The sequence below is a fragment of the Balaenoptera physalus genome (genome assembly GCF_965194825.1).
Source record: "Balaenoptera physalus genome assembly, chromosome: 18".
NCBI classification, from domain to species: Eukaryota; Metazoa; Chordata; class Mammalia; order Artiodactyla; family Balaenopteridae; genus Balaenoptera; species Balaenoptera physalus.
Window position 1 is genome coordinate 81,708,440 of NC_138899.1, and position 25,054 is coordinate 81,733,493.

At 48.8% G+C, this 25,054-nt stretch overlaps 1 protein-coding gene across 2 annotated transcripts in view; it reads right to left on the reverse strand.

Moving 5' to 3' along the window:
* Positions 1-10: 10 nt before the first annotated feature.
* ATP12A (ATPase H+/K+ transporting non-gastric alpha2 subunit) overlaps positions 11-25,054 on the reverse strand; it is a 28,947-nt gene continuing 3,903 nt past the window's right edge. Inside the window, exons 3-24 of one of the 2 annotated variants that reach the window (XM_082435097.1) lie at positions 24,522-24,581; positions 23,529-23,732; positions 22,651-22,764; positions 21,563-21,697; positions 21,319-21,436; positions 21,141-21,260; positions 20,789-21,057; positions 19,429-19,627; positions 19,184-19,293; positions 17,418-17,552; positions 13,839-14,031; positions 12,014-12,189; positions 11,168-11,304; positions 8,388-8,538; positions 5,172-5,340; positions 4,923-5,077; positions 3,654-3,777; positions 3,378-3,523; positions 2,825-2,958; positions 2,595-2,696; positions 2,098-2,189; positions 11-2,013 (exon numbers count right to left, since the gene is read on the reverse strand). In XM_082435097.1, the coding sequence (XP_082291223.1) occupies positions 1,985-2,013; positions 2,098-2,189; positions 2,595-2,696; positions 2,825-2,958; positions 3,378-3,523; positions 3,654-3,777; positions 4,923-5,077; positions 5,172-5,340; positions 8,388-8,538; positions 11,168-11,304; positions 12,014-12,189; positions 13,839-14,031; positions 17,418-17,552; positions 19,184-19,293; positions 19,429-19,627; positions 20,789-21,057; positions 21,141-21,260; positions 21,319-21,436; positions 21,563-21,697; positions 22,651-22,764; positions 23,529-23,732; positions 24,522-24,581 (3,072 nt within the window). In that variant the 3' untranslated portion in view covers positions 11-1,984. The remainder of the gene's footprint in view (positions 2,014-2,097; positions 2,190-2,594; positions 2,697-2,824; positions 2,959-3,377; positions 3,524-3,653; positions 3,778-4,922; positions 5,078-5,171; positions 5,341-8,387; positions 8,539-11,167; positions 11,305-12,013; positions 12,190-13,838; positions 14,032-17,417; positions 17,553-19,183; positions 19,294-19,428; positions 19,628-20,788; positions 21,058-21,140; positions 21,261-21,318; positions 21,437-21,562; positions 21,698-22,650; positions 22,765-23,528; positions 23,733-24,521; positions 24,582-25,054) is intronic. The other variant, XM_082435098.1, reaches the window with a different exon arrangement.

Below are 25,054 nucleotides of genomic sequence, written 5' to 3' on the forward strand. Positions count from 1 at the left end.
ACAAAAACCCTCTGATATGAGATTTTATTGCCTCTTTTCTGTCTAAAACTTAATCAAGCTACTTGATATAATTTCTGTGATTCCTTAAATATGTTGTTTATTCATTTCACAAACATTTGAGTGTCAGCTTTTTGCGAGGGTAGGTACGTACAATATGAAAGTTATTCCAGACAGGGTTCCTGCTGTGAAGAGACTTCTACTTCAAATTTAACTCCTCTCAAGTGTAATCCAACCCACCATAAACCCCTTACAGCTTTGTGCTCTATTTACAGCCTTCTCCCACTGGCTCTGGCAGGACCATGAGCTGCCAGCCATCACAGCTAGGGGCACTTGGACAGCCTGGCAGGGAAAAGAGTGAGGACAGATTATTCTTAGTTGAAGTTTAGGAAGCATTACTGCCCTGCCAGGACTGGAAAGAGAAGGCCGTCATGACGCTGCCTGGAAAGGGTTCCGGTTCACTGAATTACTAACGTCAGATTAGTCTAGTGATAATTGTGGCTGAAGACAGAGATTAAAACCCTCGAGATTAAATACATTATTTTAACTTAAATATACACAGTGACACAGTACATTATAATCTATTTACATGAAGTCACAATGATGGCCCTGAGAACACGGCAGAGAACCATGGCTCCCAGACTCCCTTTTCCTGCTCCAGAGACACCACCTAGCGCCGTGAGCAGCGGAATGTCCTTGCCTGCGTGAACGATGGAGAAGAGGTGGAGGGGCAGCTACTGAATGGGAAAAGCTTACCAAGTGTCATCCTGTCAAATCAGTTTGTGCTGGGCGTGCAGCTGATGACGGAAAGGCTGTGAAAACAGCTTTCTCTCGCGCGCTGCTGCTGACAGACCCTTCCACAGACCCTTCCACAGAAATTCTGCCTTAAAAGTGTGCGCACGTCAGAGAGGGGACAAAGCAGCGATGTTGGTGAGGGAAGAGTTCAGACCTTCCATGGAAAAGTAAAATGACCAGAAGAAGTAAAAAAAAAAGAAAATTGAAATCACATCTCATTTTTTTCTGTCCTATGCTGTGCATTTTAGACAAACTCAAATTAGTTAGAACACCACTCTCAGGCCTAGTTTTATAAAACATCTTTTACTTAAAAACGAGGCCACTCTGGGGTGTCAATATGGGTGTGAGCACACATGTTACACATGAATAAACCTAAATTAAAGCGTGAAACATAAAATTAGTGCTGCAGAGTGCTTTGCGACTGTCTTACAAGAAATAAATATTACGTGTTAAGTCACCATGGTCCTCCACCGAGGATGAGTCCTGGTAAATGCAAACCCCTTTGGGCCAGGGGAGCACCTGGAGCTAGCCTATGCCAACGCCCCGGGAGCTCCCTTTTGGAGCTGGTGGTCAGGGTGGGCAGCTCGGGAGGAGGGAGGGCATCAAAGGACCGCCAGGAGCTGAGAGGTGGGATGCGGACCTTTCAGCATGCCTCAGGGTCAAACTGAGGTTGTCCAAGTTGCTGTGATGTAAACGTGCCATCGCTTCATCCCTTGCAAACCTCTAGCTGAATTAGCCTTTTCTGAGCAAGGTGACTGTGAAGTAATAAATTCCCTGGGAATTCACAGGAATCTTAGGGAGGTCGCTGGACTTTTAATAGAGTGAGGAATGGAGGTTTGAGCAGTCCTGTCTAGAATTAAGGGACAGCGAGACCCCAGCAGATGTCTGGATTACCGGAGATTATCTAACATGACTGACCTTTACATACATATAAACATGCCATGCTTCCCTACACCGTTACCTTGAAATTCACATATTTTAAAATAAGGAGACAGATATATAAATTAAAATCATGTATAAACAGTTAAATCTCTGCTTTACATTACAAAACATTAGTGAGTATCTTTCCTACAGTTCTGTCATTTCTTAAACGCGTTCTGACGATGTCCCCACGGCTGCAATCGCCCAGCTGGCGGCCGGAAGATGAAGAACATTCTGACGTGCAGCTGGGGGCTCGGGAAGTAAGGTGGTCTTAATAGTACATGTTCTTATCCCACCAGCCTGTAGAGGTAGAAAACAGTAAGCTAGAAACGGAGGGGATTCTGTTGCACTAGGCAGAGTCCCCCAAATCATACTACTACTTACTTCCAGGGTAGAGTCTGATGGCAAGTTTCCGCACCTCGTCATACACCCAGATCAGAACAGCGTGTGGTACAGCCACGAACCAGTACTGAGGCCTGGGAGGGGGCAGAGGGAGGGAGGTGAGACCCACGCACCGAGAGGGGGGCCCGCCCCACAGGCGGCCGAGCTTCCCATTCACTTCCCTGCCTCACTGGGGAGAACGACTCCACTGTGTCACACAACGTGAAACCGCACTGGACTGTGGCCACTAGAAACAACGCCTGCCTAGGAAGCGATCCGCCGGACGAGGGTAGAGATGGGATGGTGAGGGATGGAAAACCCACCTCCTCTTCTGGAAAAAACTAGCAGGTCAAAGACTCAGACTGAATATAAAACCGGTTCCATTTTATCTCCTTCGAAAGACTTGAGGGGAAAGAGCCTCTGGAACCCTAGTGATTATTTAGGCCGTGACAGCAGGTCGGGGCTCGCTCCTCCCTCCCCACTGTTGAAGGGAACCTCACCGGAGCATCGTGAAGTTCAGGGCCACGATACTCCCGAGGCCGTAGGAGAGGATTAACGCGATGATAACCTGCGAGGCAATCCCCACCCAGATGACTTTATTTCTGTAAGACACAAAGGCGAACAGATTCTGAACTCCCGGGCTCAGCCCCACGCACCCAGCGCAGTCAACGCCTCACCATCCCGGCAGCAGAGGCCCGGGCTGAAGCACGAGGGTGGATGCCGGCAGTACCTGAAGAGACCCTGCTGGAAGATGGAATTCCTCCGGGTTTTCCTGATGATCAGATCTGCTATTTGCTGGATCATGATGCCCACAAAGAACGCAGTGTAGCCCGTCCATTCTAGGTATCTCCTCTGGTAGCTTGTCTGTCAACGGCCAGAGAAAGAGAAGACCATGAGGTCCCAGATGGAAACTTTAGGGAGGCATCAGCCCATTTCTGTAAGCCTCTACTCTCTTTCCCCCTCACCAAGACTGAGGGAGGATCACCTCCTTGTGTTTGGAAAGAAACCCTTTTTTCCTTTAACCTGGTGGGTAGGAAAAGACGCTAACTTAATGGATTTGGCCCAGCTGTGGCACTGTCGGCTGGTCACTCTTACACACCTATCGCAAAGCTAATGTGAAAAGGTGAGCTCTAGGCACCTAACTCGAGAGGTGAGCTGAGCCCCGACAGAGGCAAACCGCTGTGACCAAGGGGCCCGCAAGCCCTGTCAACCGAGAAAGCTGTCACCTGCTCTGTCCCCTTCCGGCCTTCCCGGGAGGACACTGCTGGAGGCCCCGCCCTTACCCACTCTTGTCCGTAGCTGTCTTCCAAGTCGTTGACGTAGCCCTTTTCCCACTCCACCCGGAGGTTAAGGAGAGTGCTGGGTCGAAAGCCCTCCTGTGCGTACACGGTGAAATATACAACAAAAGCTCCCAGGGCCTGCATGAGGCCTGAAAGAACAGAAGAGGTTCTGTAATGACTTCAGAACTGCCCCGACCTCATTCTCCTCTGGGTGCCTCCTCACGTCCCAACCCCGCCCCACAAGGCAAAAAGACTTCTCTGGGCGGCCCCTCCTCGCACCAATGTGCAGGTAGGAGTACACGGCAAGTGGCTTGTTCACCAGTCTGTCCTTCTTCTTGTGGCGAGGCTTCCTGTTCATAATGTCACTTTCAGCTTTCTCATAAGCCAGGGCGATGGAGGGAATCTAGAGGGAGAGAGACCCCGTGAGGCCCGGCCCTGAAACGCTATGACAGAAGGGAACGTGGGCAGCACAGCCAGGGGCCGGGGTGTGGCAGTGGGGTTAGGGAACTGGTCTCTCCAGGGTGCAGGCCACGGGGTGCGGCGTCCGTAGAGAATTTCAGAATCAGTCTGCTTCTGATCATTGCCTTGCGCTTCCAGCTCTAAACAATGCTAGTTATAAAGCACTTTCCTCTGCTTCTGTCCTCTCCCGCTTTGCCCCGCCACTGACCAGCGGTTCCCTCACAGGTCCTCCCCCCTGAAGGGCAGAGAATCTGCATTTCTAACCAGTTCCCCGGTGATGTCTGGAAGAACCACTAGAGTGGAGAAAATGAGCAAAGTTCAACGGCCTGGAAAGTGATCTGACTGCAGGCTCTGGGGCCTCAGCTCCTCACTAAGATAAAGATACCCCCAGCCCCCTGCAGCGTGGAGGTGCCCTGCAGGTGTCCTATGAGACGAGGGAGGGGCGGCAACTTGCAGGGCTATGAGTTCTGCTCGCGGCCTGTCCCCTGTGTAAGCCAGAGCCATGGGAATAACCGCCACAAAGCTTTCTTAAAGGGATTCGTCCTAGAAGGGGAGAGGGTTTAGGTGACGTGACTGTAGGTCAATGTGCAGCTTTACAGAGTGTTAATCATGGCTACTTCTTACTGTGTTTGGTGAGGGGCTTCCAGGTCACAGATTCTTTTACTTAACAAGGGGCAGCTGTGGGTTATCACTTCAGCCACTGGGCCCCCCAGCAGTACAGGGACTACTTTGGTGACATCTGCATCTTCTCAAAAGAAAAGGGAGGCATGTGAGCCGAAACTGACCAATGGCATGCATTTTTGGAATGGTGAAGAAATTATGTCTTGAAAAGTTCTTATATGGAGTGCAGTGGTTTTAATGTTCAAACATATGACAGATCTCTCTAGTCTTTTGCTTTGAAGTGTGGTTGGTGGACCTGCAGACTCGGCATCACTTAAGAGCTTGTCAGAAAGGCAGAACTTCAGGCCCCATCAGGTCGAGGTTTGAGAGACATTGATTTAGTGCATCTCTTGCTCTTGAAGGTAATGACTCTGAAGTTTCCATCACCTGGGGAAGTTATCAGACGCTGTTCCCTTTAGGGCTACTTACTATGTCTGTGCCCAAGTCGATGAACAAGATAGTAATGGTGCCAATGGGCAGGGGAAGCCCAGCAATGATGTAGATCAGAAAGGGGCAGAGCTCAGCGATGTTCTTGGTCAGGGTGTACGCGATAGTCTTCTTTAGGTTGTCAAAGATCAGGCGACCTAGGCAAAGACGTTACGTTTCTCCTTGTAGGACTCGTTTCTGATTTCGCAGGTGGCCCCAGCCCTCGCTAAGACCCCTTGAGACCCCATTCACCTTCCTCCACCCCTGTGACGATGGACGCGAAGTTGTCATCCAGCAAGACCATGTCGGCTGCACTTTTGGCTGCATCAGAACCCGTTATCCCCATGGCGATCCCGATGTCTGCCTTCTTTAGAGCCGGGGAGTCGTTAACTCCGTCCCCTGTCACAGCGACAATAGCATCCTGTGGGGACCCCAAGAGGAGGTGAGTGAGCAGCCTGGGCAGGGGCCACCCACTCCCTTTGTCTTGAGGCTGCGAGGTCAGCCAGAGCCAAAATGAAGGCCCGCTTTGGGTTTGGGGGGAAAGATGAAGACAGGAAATCCCAGAAGCAAGAGCAACAAGCTCCAAACAAGATGTGTGTGAATAATTAAAACCAATGTGAATCCAAATTGTAAAGGAAGAAATGAAACTGTCACTGTTTGCAGATGACCTGAGACTAAGCAAAGAAAATCCTAGACTCCACCAGAAAACTATTAGAACGAATAAATACAAAATTAGTAAATAGAAATCTGTTGCATTTCTATACACTAACAATGAGCTCTCAGGAGAAACGAAGAAAACAATCCCACTTACAATCGCATCAAAAAGAATAAAATACCTAGGAATAAATTTAAATGAGGAGGTAAAAGACCTGTACTCGGAAAACTATAAGACACTGATGAAAGATACTGAAGATGACACAAACAGATAAAAAGATATACTGTGTTCCTGGACTGGAATAATATTGTTAAGATGACCATACTACCCAAGGCAATCTACAGACTCAATGCCATCTCTATCAAAATATCAATGGCATTTTTCACAGAAGTAGAATAAGTCATTATAAAATTTGTATGGAACCACAGAAGACCCCAAATAGGCAAAATAATCTTGAGAAAAAACACCAAAGCTGGAGGTATCACACCTCCTGATTTCAAACTATACCACAAAGCTACAGTAATCAAAACAGTATGGTACTGGCACAAAAAACAGACACATGGATCAATGGAACAGAACAGAGAGCCCAGAAACAAACCCACACTAATGTGGGCAATTAATCTACAACAAATGAGGCAAGAATATACAATGGAGGAAAGACAGCCTCTTTAATATATGATGTTGGGAAAACTGGACAGCTACATGCAGAAGAATGAAACTGGACCACTTTCTCACACCATATACAAAAATAAACTCAAAATGGATTAAAGACTTAAATGTAAATATAAGATATGAAACCGTAAAACTCCTAGAAGGATACATAGGCAGTACACCTTTGACATCAGTCTTAGCAATATTTTTTTGGATCTCTCTTCTCAGGCAGGGGAAACAAGAGCAAAAGTGAAGAAGTGGGACTATATCAAACCAGAAAGCTTTTGCACAGCAAAGGCAATTATCGGCAAAACAAAAAGGCAACCTACTGAATGGGAGAAGATATTTGCAAATGATATATCCAACAAGGGGTTAATATCCAAACTATACAAAGAGCTCATACAACCTGACATTAAAAAAATAAACAATCCAATTAAAAAATGGACAGAGAACCTGAATAGACATTTCTCCAAAGAAGATATACAGGTGGGCAACAGGCACATGAAAACATGCTCCATACCACTGACCATAAGGAAAATGCAAATCAAAGCCACAGTGATGTACCATCTCACACCTGTGAGAATGGCTATTATCAAAATGACAACCAGGGACATCCCTGGCGGTCCAGTGGTTAAGACTTCGCCTTCCAGTGCACGGGGTGCGGGTTCGATCCCTGGTTGGGGAAGTAAGAGCCCACGTGTCTCGTGGCCAAAAAACCAAAACATAAAACAGAAGAAATATTGTAACAAATTCAATAAAGACTTAAAAAAAAAAAAGACAACCAATAACAAGTGTTGGCGAGGATATGGAAGAAAGGGAACCCTTGTGCACGGTTGATGGGACTGTAAATTGGTGCAGACACTGTGGAAACCAGTATGGAGGTTCCTCAGAAATTTAAAGATAGAACTACCAGTGGATCCAGCAATTCCACTTCTGGGTATTTTTCTGAAGAAAACAAAAGCACCAATTAGATAAGATACATGCACCACAATGCTCATTGCAGTATTATTTACAATAGTCAAGATATGGAAGGAACCCAAATGCCCATGAATAGGTGAATGGATAAAGAGGATGTGGTGTGTAAATATGCTGGCCATAAAAAAAAGGAATGAAATCTTGTCAGTTGCAACAACGTGGATAGACCTAGAGGGTGTTATGCTCAGTGACATAAGTCAGAGAAAGACAGATAGCGTATGATTTTACTTATATTCGGAATCTACAAAACAAAACAAATGAACAAACGTGACAAAACAGAAACAGTCATAGATACAGAGAACAGGTGGTTGCCAGAGGGGAGGGTGGGGGGGTTGAGTGAAACAAGCATGGGGGATGAAGACACACTTTCAGTTACAAAATAAATGAGTCGCAGGGGTGAAATGTACATCATGGGAGACACAGTCAATATGTAACATCTTTGTAAGGTGACAGGTGGTAATCGAATAAATTGTTGTGATCATTTTGAATTGTAAAGAAATATCAAATCATTATGTTGCACACCAGGAACTAACAGTATTGTAGGTCAATTATACGTAAAAACAAACAAACAAACAAACACATAAAAAAAGAGATCAGATTTGTGGTTACCAGAGGTGGGGGGGTGAGGGGAGGTGGAACTGGAGGAAGGGGGTCAAAGGTACGAACTCCCAGTTACAAGGAGTGCTGGGGATGTAACATACAACATTACAGGAAAGCTGTTGAGAATTCATCCTAAGGGTCCCCATCACAGGAAAAAATTTTTTTTTCTTTTTAATTTTGTATCTATATGAGACGGCTGTTCATTAAACTTACTGTGATAATCATTTCATGACATACGCAAGTCAGATCACTATGCTGCACCCCTTAAACTTATACAGTGCTGTGTGTCGATTAGATCTCGACAAAACTGGAAGGAAACAACCCAGTGTGTGTGCAGGCGACAGTGGGTACCCTGTCTTACGGCTTTGCGCTTTCTGTCCTGCGTCCACTCACATCCCCCATAGCTCCAAACTTCCCTGTCGCAAGGCCCTTGGGTAGCCTGCAGCAAGGCCCCAAAGTGAGCAGACAGCCAGCCCCGATGGGTGGAGATGTGGGGCGGTGAGGATGGGGGCCCAGCGCTCAGCACTGCATGCCCCTGCGGGATGGTGACAGACCTGGAAGGTTCCCCCAGCGCTGTGTCCACCCACCTGCCTCTGACAGCCCTCCACGATGATCAGCTTCTGCTGGGGGGACGTCCGGGCAAAGACGATCTCCGAGTGGTTGGCTAAGAGCTCGTCCAGCTGCGCCGGGCTCATGTCCTTCAGCTCCGTGCCGGTCACCACAGCGGCCTTAGCGTCCCTAGAAGGGCAGCAGGAACTGGCTGAGGCCCAAGGTTGAAACACTGTTCTGGGCGGGAGGTGGGCTGAACCTCTTTGATTTTACCTGGAACCCAAAGTCCTGACACCCAGTCCTCTGGTGGGATAACCGGGCGTGTGGGTACTGGGGATACTTTGGTCTCATTTCAAGACAGTGAACTAAGGCTGACAAATAAGGCATTTCCTTGCGTCACTCAACAGTAGGAAAAAGCCAATTAGCCATTTCCTTCCAGGAATGTGTGAGAGGTGGTACTTCCTGGGGCAATGCTTTACTCAACAAGTAAAAGGAGGGTAAAAAAAAACTGCCTGTTTGTATGTTTTGGGTCCTAGAATCCAGCGTATGCCTAAACACATGGGTAACAATTCTTTATTGTTGTTTATTTCCTATTTATAGTGTCTGCTATGCCATGAGCTATGCAGGGAGAAAAGTTTACTGAGGTCTTCTTTGAGGAAAGCTTTTATCTGCTGACTATAAAAGTGAGGTTCTAGAAACTACTGAGTGTGCAGATCTGACTGTGCTGTCCCCTGTGAACACTCTCCCGAGGCTTCCGCTGTGCTTTGAGCAGACCCCGGAATCCCTACTCGGTCTGCAGGGCTGGGTGCAGCCCGTGCCGTCTGTCCCCTCTGACTCTTGTCCGCAGCCCACTGGGCTTCTCAGTTCTGAGCCCCCCGACTCTCCACAACAAAGGCCTCACACGTCCTGCTACATCGACTTCCCTTCCCTTGGCGAACACTCCACATTTCAGCCTTCCAATCTCAGCTTAAACATCCTTAAGTACAAAACACTGCATGCCTTTTTCATTCTTAAAGTTCTGAGCTTTTTTTCTTTTTTTTCAGGTCTGTTCTTTCCTATCGGTGCTAAATATTGGAATTCTAGCACTTGACTCAAACTACAGGTCTTCCTATATTCTGGTAAGAAAACGTATATATATGGGGCTTCCCTGGTGGCACAGTGGTTAAGAATCCGCCTGCCAGTGCAGGGGACACAGGTTCAAGCCCTGGTACGGGAAGATCCCACATGCCGCGGAGCAACTAAGCCCACGAGCCACAATTACTGAGCCTGCGCTCTGGAGCCTGCAAGCCACAACTACTGAGCTCGTGTGCCACAACTACTGAAACCTGCACCACTAGAGCCTGTGCTCTGCAACAAGAGAAGCCACCGCAATGAGAAGCCCATGCACTGCAACAAAGAGTAGCCCCTGCTCGCCACAACTAGAGAAAGCCCGCGCACAGCAATGAAGACCCGATGCAGCCAAAAATAAATAAATAAAAAAGTAAATAAATAAATTTATTAAAAAATATATATATATATAAATAAAAGTAAGTTAAGAAAGAAAGGGTGTTTCCTTTCCCCCAGAGCTGCAGAAAGAGTTATTCTATGATCATGAAGCTGGAGTTGATAAAGTGGACAATTGAAAACATTCACAAAACATACACCCCTCTCTCCTGTGTGGTAACTTGTAGGAAAAAGTATAATCCTACTATTTAAAAAATCAAAACAGATAAACAAAAGCTCCAAACCTGTCTTCATAGATGAATGCTATTTACACAAAGGAGCAGTGGAAGAGCCTTAGACTTCAGATATTGCTGCTGTGCCCAGAGGCTGTTCAACTGTTTGGTTGTCTTAACTGGTAATTTGTTGCCCTGGTAGTAACTCACTACCTGACAGCTCTGTGTTCCTAAAAGGCATAAATGCTTGGGTAAACTAGAAGAGGTTCTTTGGTTTTTCCCTTTTTTCCCCACATGCATGAAAGTATAATAAAGCCAGTGACACTAATTTTCAAACTAAGACTTTGGAGCCTTTGACTCATTTAAATGATCAACAGTCCAGGCTCCCACTGCCAGCTCCTTTGTCCCTGTGCGTCCTTCACTGAACTTACCACATCACAATTAATTTATTTTTCTTCCCCTCTGGCTCAATGGAAAGCTCCCCAAGTGTGGGGAGAGTGTCTGGTCTGTTTCTGCTATAGCTCCAGTGTCTGGCACAGTGCCTGGTACACACTAGGCACTCAACAATCATTTGTTGAAAGAATACAGAATAAATGGACAGATGACTGGACTAAAGGATGAACATGATTTAAAGAATTAGGAGACACAAGAAGAACAGTCTTTCCTTACGAAGCTTCCATTCTATTTACTACCAAGTAAAAAGCAAAGAGAAGTATGTTTCCATAGCTACACATTATGAAGCCAACGGAATAAATACGCAAGATGCAGACTAGGAGGGCACATGGAACGCAAAGGGTTCTCAATATTCCTGATTATACAACTGCATCAATGGCTGGTAGTTTCCTGTAAAGTCTTTGCTCCAGTTTCTTCACGTTAAGGTAGGCACTGAAGTTTTCAGATCTACTTCACTGGGTTGAAATTTCACACAAGACATGCATCCAGGTTACCCTCGGGGTATCAGTACCATGCCTGGCACGTGTTCGGTGCTCAATCAAATTTTGAGGAAGGAATGGATACATACGTTAGAGAGTAAAGCAGCCTCGCATAACCCTGAGAGGATGTCTGGCAGGAAGGGGGTTTTGCACCCACAGCACAGCTCTTTAGAGGCAACAGGGTCCCGTGGCTAAGAACCCGAGTTCTGCTGGGGGGGGTTCCGAGCTCACCGCCTGTTAACCTGCTCCACAGCAACGTTGAGGCGTTTTGCAATGTCTTCCACTGTCTCACTGTTGGCGGAAATGATACCTACACTCTTGGCAATAGCTTTGGCTGTGATTGGATGATCGCCTGTAACCATGATGATCTAGGACACAAACAACGAGAAGGGCATGTGGACGGTGAGGGACTCAGGTACCCGAGCAGGGACAGCTCGCTATCGCCTGCTCCACCACGGCCCCGTACAGCACGGCTAGGGGTGACTATGGTTTGCCCTAATGAGCCGTCCTTGATCTTTAGGTCAAAGAAACAGCTGTCCTTGAAGGGCACACTGATCCCACTAGATCTACCCTTGCTCCTAAGCTTCTTACATTTCCTCCTCTGACATCCAGCCTTTCCTTTGGACATAACTTTATCTGTGAAAGGGCTGACAGGATGTCTCCTTGGGCAGCTTCACGACGCTCCACAGCCTTGGAATTCACACGGTAATGGAATTCATATTTTGGCTTTTATATCATGAGGGAAATGGAGTATGGAAGCTGGACCTCGAGATTAAGTAATAAAACCTATTACTGTCTATCACAGTCTAGGGCAAGATGTGACCACCTCATGGCACAGGGACACAGCTTTCTGCTCACTGCAGTTACTCTTGTGGTTTATGCCACACAGACACAATCACCTTGCTTTTATGGGACAGTTACTGAAATCTTAGTACAGTGAAAGTGGAGACTAAAAAAAGGGGAATTATGACATTTAGTTGAAGAGACCTAAATACTGACTCTCCCATGACAAATGTTCCTAGAAAGGGATCCAACATCAATGGAGGACTTGTTAATTCAGGAATGTGTAAGTCCCACCTTGATCCCTGCACTCCGGCACTTGGTGACCGCATCAGGGACCGTGGACCGAGGCGGATCAATCATCGATAAGAGGCCCACAAAACAGAAGTTGGAAGTGGGAAAGTTCATTGTGTCTACATCAAATGAATAGGTTGCTGGAAACTCGTCTGCTGGCAGGTAGAGATGACAGAAACCTGAAATGGGTATAAATTTGGGAGTCAATGAAACTAGGATAAGAAATGACACAAGAAAGAAGAAACAAAAAAAAAAAAAGAAAGAAAGAAGGAACATTTTCATACACTCTCAGTCCTTTGTCCTCAGTCCTCAGTCCTTGTATTTTAACAATACTTTAGAGTTTAACCAGAACTGTTTAATTCCTTCAGTTCCATAACACATGTTGTTTTTAGGAAAGACATGTTTCATCCCCAAATAATTTACTCTGTGTGCATTAGGTTCTCTGTTATGTTCTGGAAACAGAAAGCCCAGAAGTGGACAGCCTTTACTTCTCAAGAGGTTGCAGTTTAGTGGGGGACAGACATAAAGAGATGAAGAGCCCGGAGCGTGGCAAGCATCACAGAGCAGGGCTACATTGAACCACCCGAGAACAGGAAAGACTGCGCCAAGGAGGTCATGTGAGCTCACTCTTGAGCAAGGAGCCGGCTGTTTTCCGGGGAAAGAACGGGGGACGGGCGGTGGGAAGGCCCTTTTCGGCAGAGAAAACAGCGTGTGCTCCTGCACAAACCAGGGAAGGAACTGGGGCATCAGGGGAAGGGCATGGTGTTCAGCCTTCAGTCACGTGTGAGGGAGAGGTCAAACGTGAGGGTCCTAGAGCAACTCAGACGGGCAGCAATCCCGCCTTGAAAGACTACCTGGTGCTGTGGGGCACTCTTCAAGCATTATCAACTCATTTATGTATTTTATTTGCTTTACAGACTCAAATGTCCTGTAGAAACACACATTCCACAGATTCCATCTCTACTGGCAAGAGCTTTCACGATGTTTAATGAGCCTTATCGTCAGTATGAACTTCTGCTGCCTTGAGCCCATCCATCACCCTGTCGTTCAGAGCTGCTGTTTCGTCGGCCCCCGATTCTCCCAGCAGAACATGTCCTGTGATACCCCTTACGTTGCCACTGACAGGCTTCTGCCACGGTGGCTGTGCTTCTAAGGTTCCTTCCACCTCTAACGCCCCCTTCTCTCAGTTACTGGCAGTACTTTTCCCCTAACTGCTCAGTGGGAAATGTCAACATTTTTTTTAAACTTACTTTTCCCCTCTAATTAGCTGCTAAGTCTTACCAATTCTGCCTCCACAAAGTCTCTGTGTGTGACCTTCACGTTCCCATTGTCTGGGATCAAATCGCTTTTCGCCTGAGTGAGGGCAGCACCTCCTGCTGAGACCCACTCCGCTCCTGTCCCCGCCAAGAAGGGCGCTGCAAGCCGACCTCCACACGACCCTTCTAGCCCTGTTTCCCAGGACCGTGGTACCTCGTCCACCTGCAGCCTCGACAAGGCGCGCGCCACTCCATCCGTTCCCACCGCTGTGCCCTGGCCCGCGAGGTTCCCTCTGCATGAGTGCGCTCCCTACCTCCCTCCAAGTTCCCTCACTCCAGGTCCAGAATGAAATGCGACCCCTCCCACGGTTAACTTCCCAGATTTCCCTGATCTGGAAGGGACCGCCCCGCCCACTATCCATCACACAGTGTCTCTTGTACGTTGACCATTTCTCCTTTATGACTCAAGTGGACGCCAGAGCTACTCCGCTACATCACAGGCCTGTCTCCTCGTGTGCCAGGGGCCGGCAGAGAGCGGCGGGCCTCACGGGCGGGATCAGGGTTCTGCTCACCCAGCACGCGCTCCCCCAGGCCGCCCAGCTCCATGTACGCCGTGTGGAAGGCCTTGGCCGTGCTCCTGTCCAGAGGCTGCTCCTGGCCGTTGACCATGATGGTGCTGCACTTCTCCAGGACCCGCTCGGGGGCCCCTTTCATCACCACGAGGAAACGCCTGTCACTGGGGTCGTCTGTCTCGTGTATGGAGAGCTGCAGGGGAAAGGGGTCGAGCATGTTCAGTGTGGCGTCCGGCAATGACACCGTCTTTACTACTGAGGGCTTGAACTGGACAGATCTTTAAATGAGCAACACGACAAGATTAAAAACACCCCTTTCTCTGTTGGCTACTGGTCCTTGATCTATAAAGAACGAGTGTTCTCTGCAGGCGCATTCTGTCCTTTCCACTTTGTGCCCAAGCAATATGCAGAGAGCTAGACTCTGTCCCAGCCCAGGGGGACCCCCTGAATTTGAATCAGGGTGTCTCGCAGGGGGAAACTCAGCCTGTCTCTCAAACAGAAACTGGCTGCTTTAGGGAGGCCAGATGCGCTGTCGTCCTGTGAAAGCTTCTGCCTTGAACACGATCTCCTGGGGCGACCGTGGGGTCAGAGGGCTGGGAGCCGCCTTGTCGCACCTCCTGCCTTGACTGCCCTCCCTGCAGACCCGAGCCGTCCTGCACTCAGGCAGGCACGTGGGCAGTGTCACTGCCTGGATGTGACAGAGGACGCGAGGGCTGTGAGGACGGCCTCTCATGCACGGGCCTCCGGGGGGACAGCTAAGTAACAGGAATCACAACTTTATCATCATTACCCTTTGACCTCACAATTCTACTTCTAGATGCACCCTAATAAGATAATCGGGAAAAATGTGAAAAAATTTATAGACAATAATAAAGTGGCTAAGTCTAGACCTTATTTTATACCAGGTACCCTTGTAAGCCCTGGAAAGAATTTCAGGAAGTTGGAGTGTTTGGGAGAGAATGAGTAAGTTACAAAGGAAAATTCTATCATTTTGGGTCTACCAGTTGATTCTAAACCCGTAGTTTATAGACTTTTGGATATCAGAGATGAGTACAAAAAAAAAAAAAAAAAAACCATAGAGGGCAAACGTAAGGTTGCAGCTTTTTTTCACATGGCCAAGTAGCGACGTTAAAAAAACCAACTAACCAACCAAACCAAAAACCTCCATCTACTGTCACTATCATTTTCTGAAAGGTAGGGCATTTTAGCATTTAAAGTAGGAATAATAAATACTTTTATTGTGTATACTGTTCTGAGTGCCCAGAAATTAAATGGACTCATTTAATTCTCAAAACTGCCCTCAAAACTATGGCCATGGGTACCATGATTACTGCCTTTTACAAGGAAGGAATCTGAGGTGTAGAGAGTTCAGGGACCGCTAGCCGGGGGCTGAGCTGGGACCTGAATTCTGGCCAGCAGGCCCCAGAGTCCCTGCCCTAACCATGCAGGACATAAAGGATAATCTTCTAAATTCAATACTTTCATCTCCATATAAAATTTTATAAAATATTGTCCTAATTTTCCAATTTGCCATAAACTATGGAAAATATTTTAATGGACCAGTCTCAGTTTGGGGAACTGCTATTCTAAGACTGTCTACTTTGTTTCCTTCGGTTGAACGATGCCCCAGAAACCCTCCAAGGTCATGACCCCCAGCCACCTTGCTTAGTGCTGAGTGTTGCTCGTGTGTGGATACAAAATGGCACTAACAGCATCCCAGAGGCCCTCTGGCCGCTTCTGAAGGACCCTCTCCTTTCTAGACCAACTCTCTAGTGGGGAGTCCCCTTCTCCCTCATCATTCTGCACACGAGGCCTCACAGAACCCGCTTTTCCTCACATCTCACACGACGAGGAAGCCTTCCCTGGAGAAGACGGAGCCCCGGGCGACTCTAAGTCTCAGTCATGGTTGGAAGGCCATCCTGCCCAGTCCTAAGAGCATGGTCCCCTGGGTCTGCCTGAGTCCTGGCTCTGGCCCTCGCTGGCTGTGTCCTGTTTCCTCCTTCTCTACTGCCTAACAGAATTGTTGTGAGAAGTGTGTAAATTAGCACATGATAGGTATTGTTACTATTATTATTTTAGAATTGCTACTCATTCTATTTTCACTATGTTTTGAACAGAGATCGAATTTCCTCTACATTTTACGTCATACATTTGGTTAGTTGTCTGTTTTGCTAACCATGATTTTTTACTGGTCAATCATCCACAAAGATGTCTGCTCCACAGTTATTTTCCAGTCCTAAATTCCTTCCAAAGAAAATGTGTGGGTGGGTGGGACTTCCCTGGTGGCTCAGTGGTTAAGAATCCACCTGCCAATGCAGGGGACACGGGTTACAGCCCTGGTCCGGGGAGATCCCACATGCCGCGGAGCAACTAAGCCCGTGGGCCACAACTACTGAGCCTGCACTCTAGATCCCGCGAGCCACAACTACTGAGCCTGCACTCTAGAGCCCGCGAGCCACAACTACTGAGCCCGCGAGCCACAACTACTGAAGCCCGCGCGCCTAGAGCCCGTGCTCCGCAACGAGAGAAGCCACCGCAATGAGAAGCCCGTGCACCGCAACAAAGAGTGGCTCCCACTCGCTGCAAGTACAGAAAGCTCGCGAGCAGCAACAAAGACCCAAAGCAGCCAAAAATAAATAAATAAATAAATTAAAAAAAAAAAAAAAAAGAAAATGTGTGGGTAATCACCAGAAACTTGTACACAAACATGGTTATCCTATTTATATAATTTACTGTTATGCAAAGACCAAGTCACGATGCCCCACTCTCAGCTTTGGAGTCTACAGGGAATCCCACCTGTGCCAGCAGCACCGTGGGCTAGAAACTGTCCTTTGTCCTAACCTGAGTGCTGGGCACCCCTGGCATGAGGGGTGACAGCTAGGCAAGGATCGCCCTTCTCCTCCTGAGCCACGGGGGAGAGGAGATGCCCATGCACCGCCCGTGGGGCAGAACGGGAAAGCAGCGTGGCGGGTGCTCAGTGGTCTTCACGCAGGGCAAGGCTTACCAACATGGCCTGAGCTGAACCGCCCACACTCTGTGCTGTGGACGCAGGAGTCAGAGGTGTGAAAACTGCTTGCGCCACTTCGATGCTTGTGTGACTCTGTCACCTCAGCGCTTTCTAAGGCCTGTTTCCTCACCCTTCAGTTGGCCGTTACTTGGTCCCACCTCACAGGCTTATCATGAGGATTAAATGAGGCAAAGCACGTAAAGTGCCTGACACAGACGAGGGGCAGCGCCGCTTCTGCCCACGCCCCACCCTTCTCTCGTCCTTTGGGATGTGGCCGCTGCCCCTCCTTGGCCGAAATTACCCAGTGCGGGTGCTGGTGCGTCTGTGCGCATGTGAGTGTGCACGTCACACAGACGGATCATGCGTGGGAACGGCAGGACCTTCACCGTTCTTTTTCTGTACTTACTTCAGGGAAACCTGTTCTGGGTTTACCAGACATCCAGGCCCTGCATCTCTGAGGACTATTTTTGAAGTCAAGTGTCATTCACAATACATATTAACTAAAGGATACTTACACAGGTGGAAATGCCGTTCTAGTGATGATAAAGATTCATTTGTGACGAAACACTCACCTGAAATTTGTTGGTCGAGTTAAAAGGTATTTCAGCTACTTTGCGGTTTCTTTTCCTAATTTCCATCACGTTACCCAAGATGACCTCCGAGAATTTCAAAAGAGCAGTTTCTGAGGCGTCTCCAACCACGGCTTTCTGCGAATCAAGAGATAAATAGTTGCAGCACATAATCTGGTTCTTCTCTGATCATTTGCAACGAACCAACACGTAACCTAAGCTTCCTGTCTACTGGAGGGAGAAAACAGTTACCCCACAATTGGTGACTGACTTAGGACTGTTAACTGCAGGGCGCCACCTGCTGGCATTAGGGGAGTTCAGAAAAGTGAGAGCTCTGAGAGCCGGAAGTTTCCATGAAAAAAGCACTTATGAACTAGATCTTGAAAGACAGGTGGGGAGACTTCCCTGGTGGTCCAGTGGTTAGGACTCAGCGCCTTCACTGCCAGGGCCCGGGTTCAATCCCTGGTCGGGGAACTAAGATCCTGCAAGCCGCAAAAAAAAAAAAAAAAAAAAAAAAGAAAGAAAGACAGGTGGGTTACCTACACAGAGAGAAGCAGAAGAAAGCCTTCTAGAAACCAGAAAGCCGTGAAGGAAGGCACGTGGTGGGGAAACTCTATCGTGAGTGCTGAAGCACAGTGGACACGGAGGATGTGGCAGATGTAAAGAACCCCAAAAGGCAAGCTGAGACCTACACTCGAGAAGCAGAAAATAGAGATGCATGGAAAGTTTCTGAGCAAAGTTAGATGAAGTAGTCCATCTAACTAATGAAGTATTTAAGGAAAATTAGTGGCATGCAAGAAAGACGGGGGAGGGATAAACGAGAATCATGGAGGCCAATTCAGAGGTTGGTACAATTGTTCCGATGCAAGGTATTAGTGATAACAGAAACGTAAAGTTAGATATTCTGAAACAAGAGTAATAGGCCTTGGTGACTCACTAGATATTTGGAAAGGAGAAAGTTAAAGATGGCTTCCAAAAGGATGACAAGTAAAATGGTTACGGCATAGAAAAATAGAAAATTTGGGATAAGATATTAATTTGGAGCAAGTTTGGGTACAGGCGGAAGGTGACAAGCATAATTTGTTGAGTGTCTAGCATGCAAAGCCTCCAAGTGGAAACACACAGCTGGCTGGAGATGCATGGAGTTTGGGTGAGAAACTAGAACTGGAGATAAGGACTTGAAAGATACAGAGAAGTGATTGGCCAATTAATGAGCTGGCTGATAAAGAAAAGCGAACAAAAAATATAAGTAAGAGTCAATGAAGGAAACAAATGGCAAACAGAAAAGCCAGGAGAGCACAGATTCAGTGACTCCTGAGAGGGAGAGGGAGGAAAGGAGGGGAGGAGAGAGAGAAGTTTCGTATATTGCAATTATACAAGAGCTCCATGCAGCCCAGAAGAATACGCTCTAAGACCCCTCCTTCTATTTCTAGCCGATTACATTTTAACCATCAGTGAATGGCATTTATGTAATAAGGAACCTTTGATTATATCTTCTTAGCTGGTAAAGAAGTTAGGAGAGTAACTTAAAGGCACATTCATTTTCTGGAAAGAAACAGAATTTTCAAAAGGCCCACGTGAATATTCTGAGAACTTTTAGATTTCTCGAAGCTAGGTACAGCGCAAAAAATTTTCTACAGGTCTTGTGATTAGACTTGCTCTTACAGTATAAATCCTACTCAGCTGGAGAGATTAAGTCAAGCACCAAATCAGAAGAGAGAAAGTGCCTTGGCTCTGGCTGCAACTGAGACGGTGCGCAGGGCCTTCACCTTCATGATGGGGACGCTCTCCTGTCCTGGTCTGAACTCAGCGCGGTTACACAGCGTGATGATCTTTGACAGGGAGGTCCAGGTTGCAGAGCTTTGATCAAAGACTTGATCTGGAAAGAAGAACAGTGGATGCCAAGGGTGCTGGGCTCGCACCCACGAACAGCACTATTCACCCCAGGGCTGCAGACCAGCCCCGCTGCTGAGTCCGCAATGCAGGGCCCGACTGGATGCGCCCGAAGACTCACTCGAATGGTCTTCACTAGTGTCCGCCACGAAGACCTGGTTGTCGAACCACAGATGGGCCACGGTCATCCTGTTCTGGGTCAGGGTCCCCGTCTTGTCTGAGCAGATGATGGAGGTGGAGCCAAGGGTCTCCACTGCCTCGAGGCCCTTCACCAGGCAGTTCTTCTTGGCCATTCGTTTTGCTGTCAGTGACAGAGCCACCTAGACGGAGGAGAGAGGGAGAAGCTGGGAGAAAAACCACCCTTTTGAACTCGGGTTCAATAACGTAGAAACAGGTAGAGCTGGACTAGTGTCAGGTATGGTTACAGATGCAGTAAAGCTGCATCAGCCCCAGTGACTGAGAAAGCATACAAAGCCCTATACATGGATATGCCACAGTCCTTTCTTCTATTAAATGTGGAACACTCTTTTGTCCCTTTGCCCCTTGAGGAAAATGATCTTAAGGCACCCACAGGTCACAGAGCCAGTCAAGTCACGTGTAATTACAAAGGGGGCCTTGGCTGTCATTCACAAGCAAGAGCGCGTAAGACGGACTTCGGCCGCTATTTGCCAAAGGGCTTGTCCCAAAGGGCTACCTTGTTGCTTTGGGGAATCAAGAAGCATTTGTTTCACTTTAAGAGCTCCATATGTAAACATTCTTCGCTCTCTCTGAACCCTGCAGATCTCAAAGGGTTCTGTTTGCCTCCAATTCTGTCAAATTACTCTCTGCTGGAGTCAGAGGAGACCTGGAATCAAAAACTTCTGTCTTTGCTCAGGATGGCGCCAGGCCACCTTCACACAGGACTGAAGATACGAAGCCCTCTTCCCCGCCTGTAGGGCCTGCACCGCAGAGAAGGGCCTTGTTCAAGCGTGACCTAAGCAGGGAGAACCAAAGCTGAACCTGGACGTAAGCACAGGAAAGGGCTGAACTGCTCTGCAGGAACACACGGAAGGCATTTGCGTGTGTCCGTGGGAGTCTGAGAGGGAAGAGAAGCGAGATAAAAAGTGTGCTCAAGTCCCTCAGCTGTAGAAACTGCCAAAGGAGTTTGTTTGTTTGTTTGTTTTCCTTTTAAGAACAGTGGAAATGTGAGGGAAGGTATCCGGCTTCTAGAAAATCCGTAAATGGTGGTTCAAGACTGTCTTATCTAGATCTTAAGGGATTTGCAGACAGATCTCCTGAAAACGAAAACATAAGTTTTCAAGGACAATGCATTCAAATATTAACAAACCACAATGCTTTTTGTCCCTCTAAGAAACAGTCTGTTCAGAATGTACCACGGTCGCCCCTGACGGAGCAGACTCAGCCGTGGCGGGCGCCCACCCAGCACAGCAGAATGGCACGTTAGCGGGGTCAGGGTGCGACCACTAGTAGCGCGGACTCACAGTGACAGTGGCCAGGAGACCCTCAGGCACATTGGCCACGATGATGCCGATGAGGAAGATGATGGAGTCCAGGACATAATACTTCATGGACACCGCGATGATGAAGAAAAGGACGCCGATGGAGACCGCCACTCCTGCCACGATGTGAACGAAGTGCTCGATCTCGATGCCAATGGGCGTCTTCGCGTTCTGGACCCCCGAAGCCAGCGAGGCGATCTGCCCAATGATGGTGCGGTCGCCCGTGTGGATGACCATGCCCGTCGCTGTGCCTACAGGTGGAGCAGACACTTTATTCTAGGGGTCCTCAGCTAGGAGGGACCACAGCCTCACGGACCTCTCTTTGGTGGCTTACGTGGCCAGTCAGCACGTGACATGACTAAGGCCGAACACCAGCTCTCTGGGTTCTTCAATTCCTCGTTTTCTCTTGGAGAAGCCTTTGCAGCAAGTGACGGTAAAGAGAGAAAAACAAAGCCTGAAGACGGAGAAGTGCTATGAGTGGAACGTGCGGTCCCGCAAGCAGCTGGACTTACCTTCCAGACAGGTTGTGGAGAAGAAGCTGATATTCTTTGTCTCCAGGGGGTTCTCATGGGTAAACTCACAGGAGCGGGGCTGGGGCTCAGACTCCCCAGTGAGAGATGAGTTATCCACCTAGAAGTTTTGAAACAAGCTCAGGATGAGGCACCTTGTCCCTTCCCCAGTTACACCGAGACCTGGAAAGACCACAGCAAGCCAGCTGGTCACGAGCACGATCCTCGGGGTGCCTGTGACACTCACCTTACACCCCTGAGCAGACAGCAACCTGATGTCCGCAGGGATCCGGTCTCCTCCTTTAATCTCCACTATATCCCCCACCACCAGCTGGTCTGCAGGAACTGTCTTCTTCTCTGAATCTCGAATGACAAGCGCTTGCTGTGAAAGAAAATCACGACCCAGGCCTCAGATTCCCTCCTGGAATGATGCTGGCCCTCCTGCACCCTCCCCAAACCTCAGGAAGGGAGGCGCTAGGATCCACAGCTGTCAGAAGAGCAGAAAATGAAATGAAAACTTTTACTTGGGGCCTTAAGACCCTAAGACTATTTTTTCTTGAGTAGGACCTCATGGAGATATTCTTCGACACAGAAAATTCTGCCATGGGAGGGCCCAGCAGAGCGACAGCCCTGGGCCTGGCGGAAAGGGAGACCATTAAGGATGAACGATCCTGCTGGGAGGTCCAGGAAGACTCCTGAAGGTTGAGCCAAAGGGTTTAATCATCTTGCTCAGGTCGGGAAAACTTTAATGGAGTGAGTGAGAGAAGGGTCTCCACTTCCGAGCACAAAGGATCCCACCCGGAGTCCCCTCTGTCCAGCAGCCCTGCAGACCAGCGAGGCTGCGGTTTTCCCGCCGTGCCGACAGCAGTGCGCAGTCTCCCCAGAGGACCCCTCCCGGGTTCCTGTGGGCGGAGGGATGGGGGGCCTCCCATACTGAGGGCACTTTTGGGCAACACGCGGGGAGGCTCAGAAATGGGAGCAAAGAGGGTGACACTTAAAGAATCATAGGTCGGCCTCCTCGGTTCACGCTCAGAACCACCTGAACTGCTTTTGTCTAAACAGTTCACCAGCACTGAGGCGCAGTCACGGGAGAGGCTGTGCAACGACTCATGTTCCTGCCCCGCTTTGCTCTCGACTAAGCACTTTTCTCCATCTTATCTCATTGATCATCTCAAAACCCTGGGAGGAAACAGGGGCTCCACAGAGATTAGGTCACTTGCCCAAGACTTTGCAGACAGCAGGGAGGGGGCCCAGGCCTCCAAGCTCCTCCACTCCCCCAGCCTGATGCTCGCTTATCTCGAGTCTCGCAGACACCACGGAGGGTGCCACACCCACCTGTGGAATCATCTGGTGGAAGCTGGCCATGATGTTGGTGCTTTTCGCCTCTTGGTAATAGGCAAAGACCCCGGTTAAAATAACGACCAGGGCAAGCACGGAGCCCAGGTACACCTGGGTGAGGAGGACAGGCGTCAATCAGAAAAACAGGCATCAGGAATGGGCCAGATCCTAGGGCCACGGTGCTCCACGGCCAGTGAGAGAGATGGCAGTAGTGTCCTGGTGTGATGCGCAGGCCACACAATTTACCCATTTGAAGTATATAATTAAGTGATCGTTAATAATGTACACAGTTGTGCAACAATCACCACAATCCATCATCCCATAAGTCCCCTTGAGCCCACTGGCCATCATTCCCCACTCCAGCCCAGCCCTGGCAGCCACTGACTGATCTGCTTTCTGAATCCAGGGCGGGTCTGCTCTGAACATTTCGCATCAATGGAATCGTACAGTATGCGGCCTTTCGCATCTGGCTTCCTTCTCTCAGCATCATGTCGGCCAATACAGTTTTGTGTTTCAGTCCTCCATTATGAGCAGGCACAGAAGATCTCCACAGTAAAGGGAGAGAATTAGCTTTGAGGAGAGAAAGCCAAAAACACTTCACGTGGATATCGTTTTTTTTTTCCACGTAGGAACTTTTGTGTTTCTCTCTCTCTCTGAAAAATGCATGCTCATACTGCCTCTGAGACACCAGAAAGTCAGATATAATTTCTGTTTTACACTTGGGAAAATGACTGATTTTCTCAAACTCATGTGGTGACTGATCAGTGGTGGACCCCTGACCCCAGCCCAATGCTCTGCCCTTGCGTTACGGTGCTGACCCCTCACCGCCCCCGGCCCCGTTACCAGCAAACCCAGGAGGAGCCCCAGGGCCTTACGCTGTCCAGGGAGGAGGACTTATCGTTGGAGTACTGAATCCCATATGCGATCCAGCACAGGATGGCTCCTATCCACAGGAGGATGGAGAACCCCCCCACCATCTGCTTGAGGAACTTGATAATCTCCGGGGTTTCCTTGGGGGGGGTCAGGGTGTTGGGCCCATCCCGAGCCAGGAGCTCAGCAGCCCGGGTGCTGGAGAGACCCTGAGAAAGCAGAGCCAAAAGAAACAGAAATCAGACGTTTCCCCCCGCTTGGGTTGGATGTCACATTTCTGCAGAGGGTGGGTAAGGGTTACTATGTCCCAGCTCAATCACTGCGCCACCCAGGGAGCCTCGCTTGTCAGACTCCGCCGTTCCCTCAGCGTGCCCTTCGGCCTCTCACATGCTGCCTCGGGGAGCAGCGTGGCTGCTGCGTGCTTTCCTACACGTCTGCCTCCCCCGCCCACTGCGAACTCCTGAAACCCAGGCATCGCCTGCTCCTCACACTGCAGGTGTCCTTGTTGACTTGAACAGGTGTACCCAAATCTCCTGATGTTAAGACAAAACTTCTGAGATTTGAGATTTGAATTCACAGAAGGAAGCCCTACTTCTGTGGTGGGAGATTTTATGAGGCACATGGTGTGCCCTGCAGCCTTGTCCCTTTCCGGAAGGAGGCCTTGATAAGACCCTAATACATCCTGGGCACAGGGTTTAAAAGCAACCCCTGACCATGACAACGAGGAAGCATCCAAACCTTCCTGTGGTCACCACAGCTTCGCTGCGGTCACAGTCAAAGAACCGTCTGTGACCAAGCGCACAGCTCAGCGGAGGGCTTGGCCAGGGCTGTGGTTCAGACGGGCCAGCTCCTGAGGGGAACCAGCCCTGTCTCGCATGGTGGGCATGTGGGGGGCTGGCATTCTCAAAGTTGCAGCTTTAGGTCACTCATTCTTTTCCACAAACCTTGAGCACAGTCCCGGGATTCTCTCCCCTGTCACTGGTTCTCTGATGACTTACCGTAATGATGTTTGTACCATATTTTGTTTCCAATTCCTCATTGCTGAGTTTGTGGTCATCCTGAAGCCCATGAAAAGAAGAACAGAGTGAATTAGATAATTCCGAGACTCAAACCCTAAGCCTTGACAAGCCCATGAAAGCTGGGAGTAGCACTGAGGAAGGCAGAGGGGCCAGGGAGTGTGGGATGAAAAGAAGGAACCTTTGTCCCAGGGGCTACTGCAGTGAGAGAAGAGAACCTCGCTGCAGAAGCGGTCACTGGCCAGGGGATTTTCTGGCTGTCCCTGAATAGTTCAGACTTAACTTGCCATTTACCACAAAGTAGCTGTCCTTAGTTTTTCTGAGCAAAGCAATGCATTTCACCTCAGTCTGGTCTCCAGCACATGCAAATCCTAGCACACCTGTTGTCCAGGCACCAGTGATCTGGCCACTTAACTCAGACCTGAACTATGGGATCAGTGGAGGGCTATGAGCAGTGCCGAACCACTTCATGTCCTGACAGCTGTTACCCATGCAGGCCTCACTGGGCAGGCGGT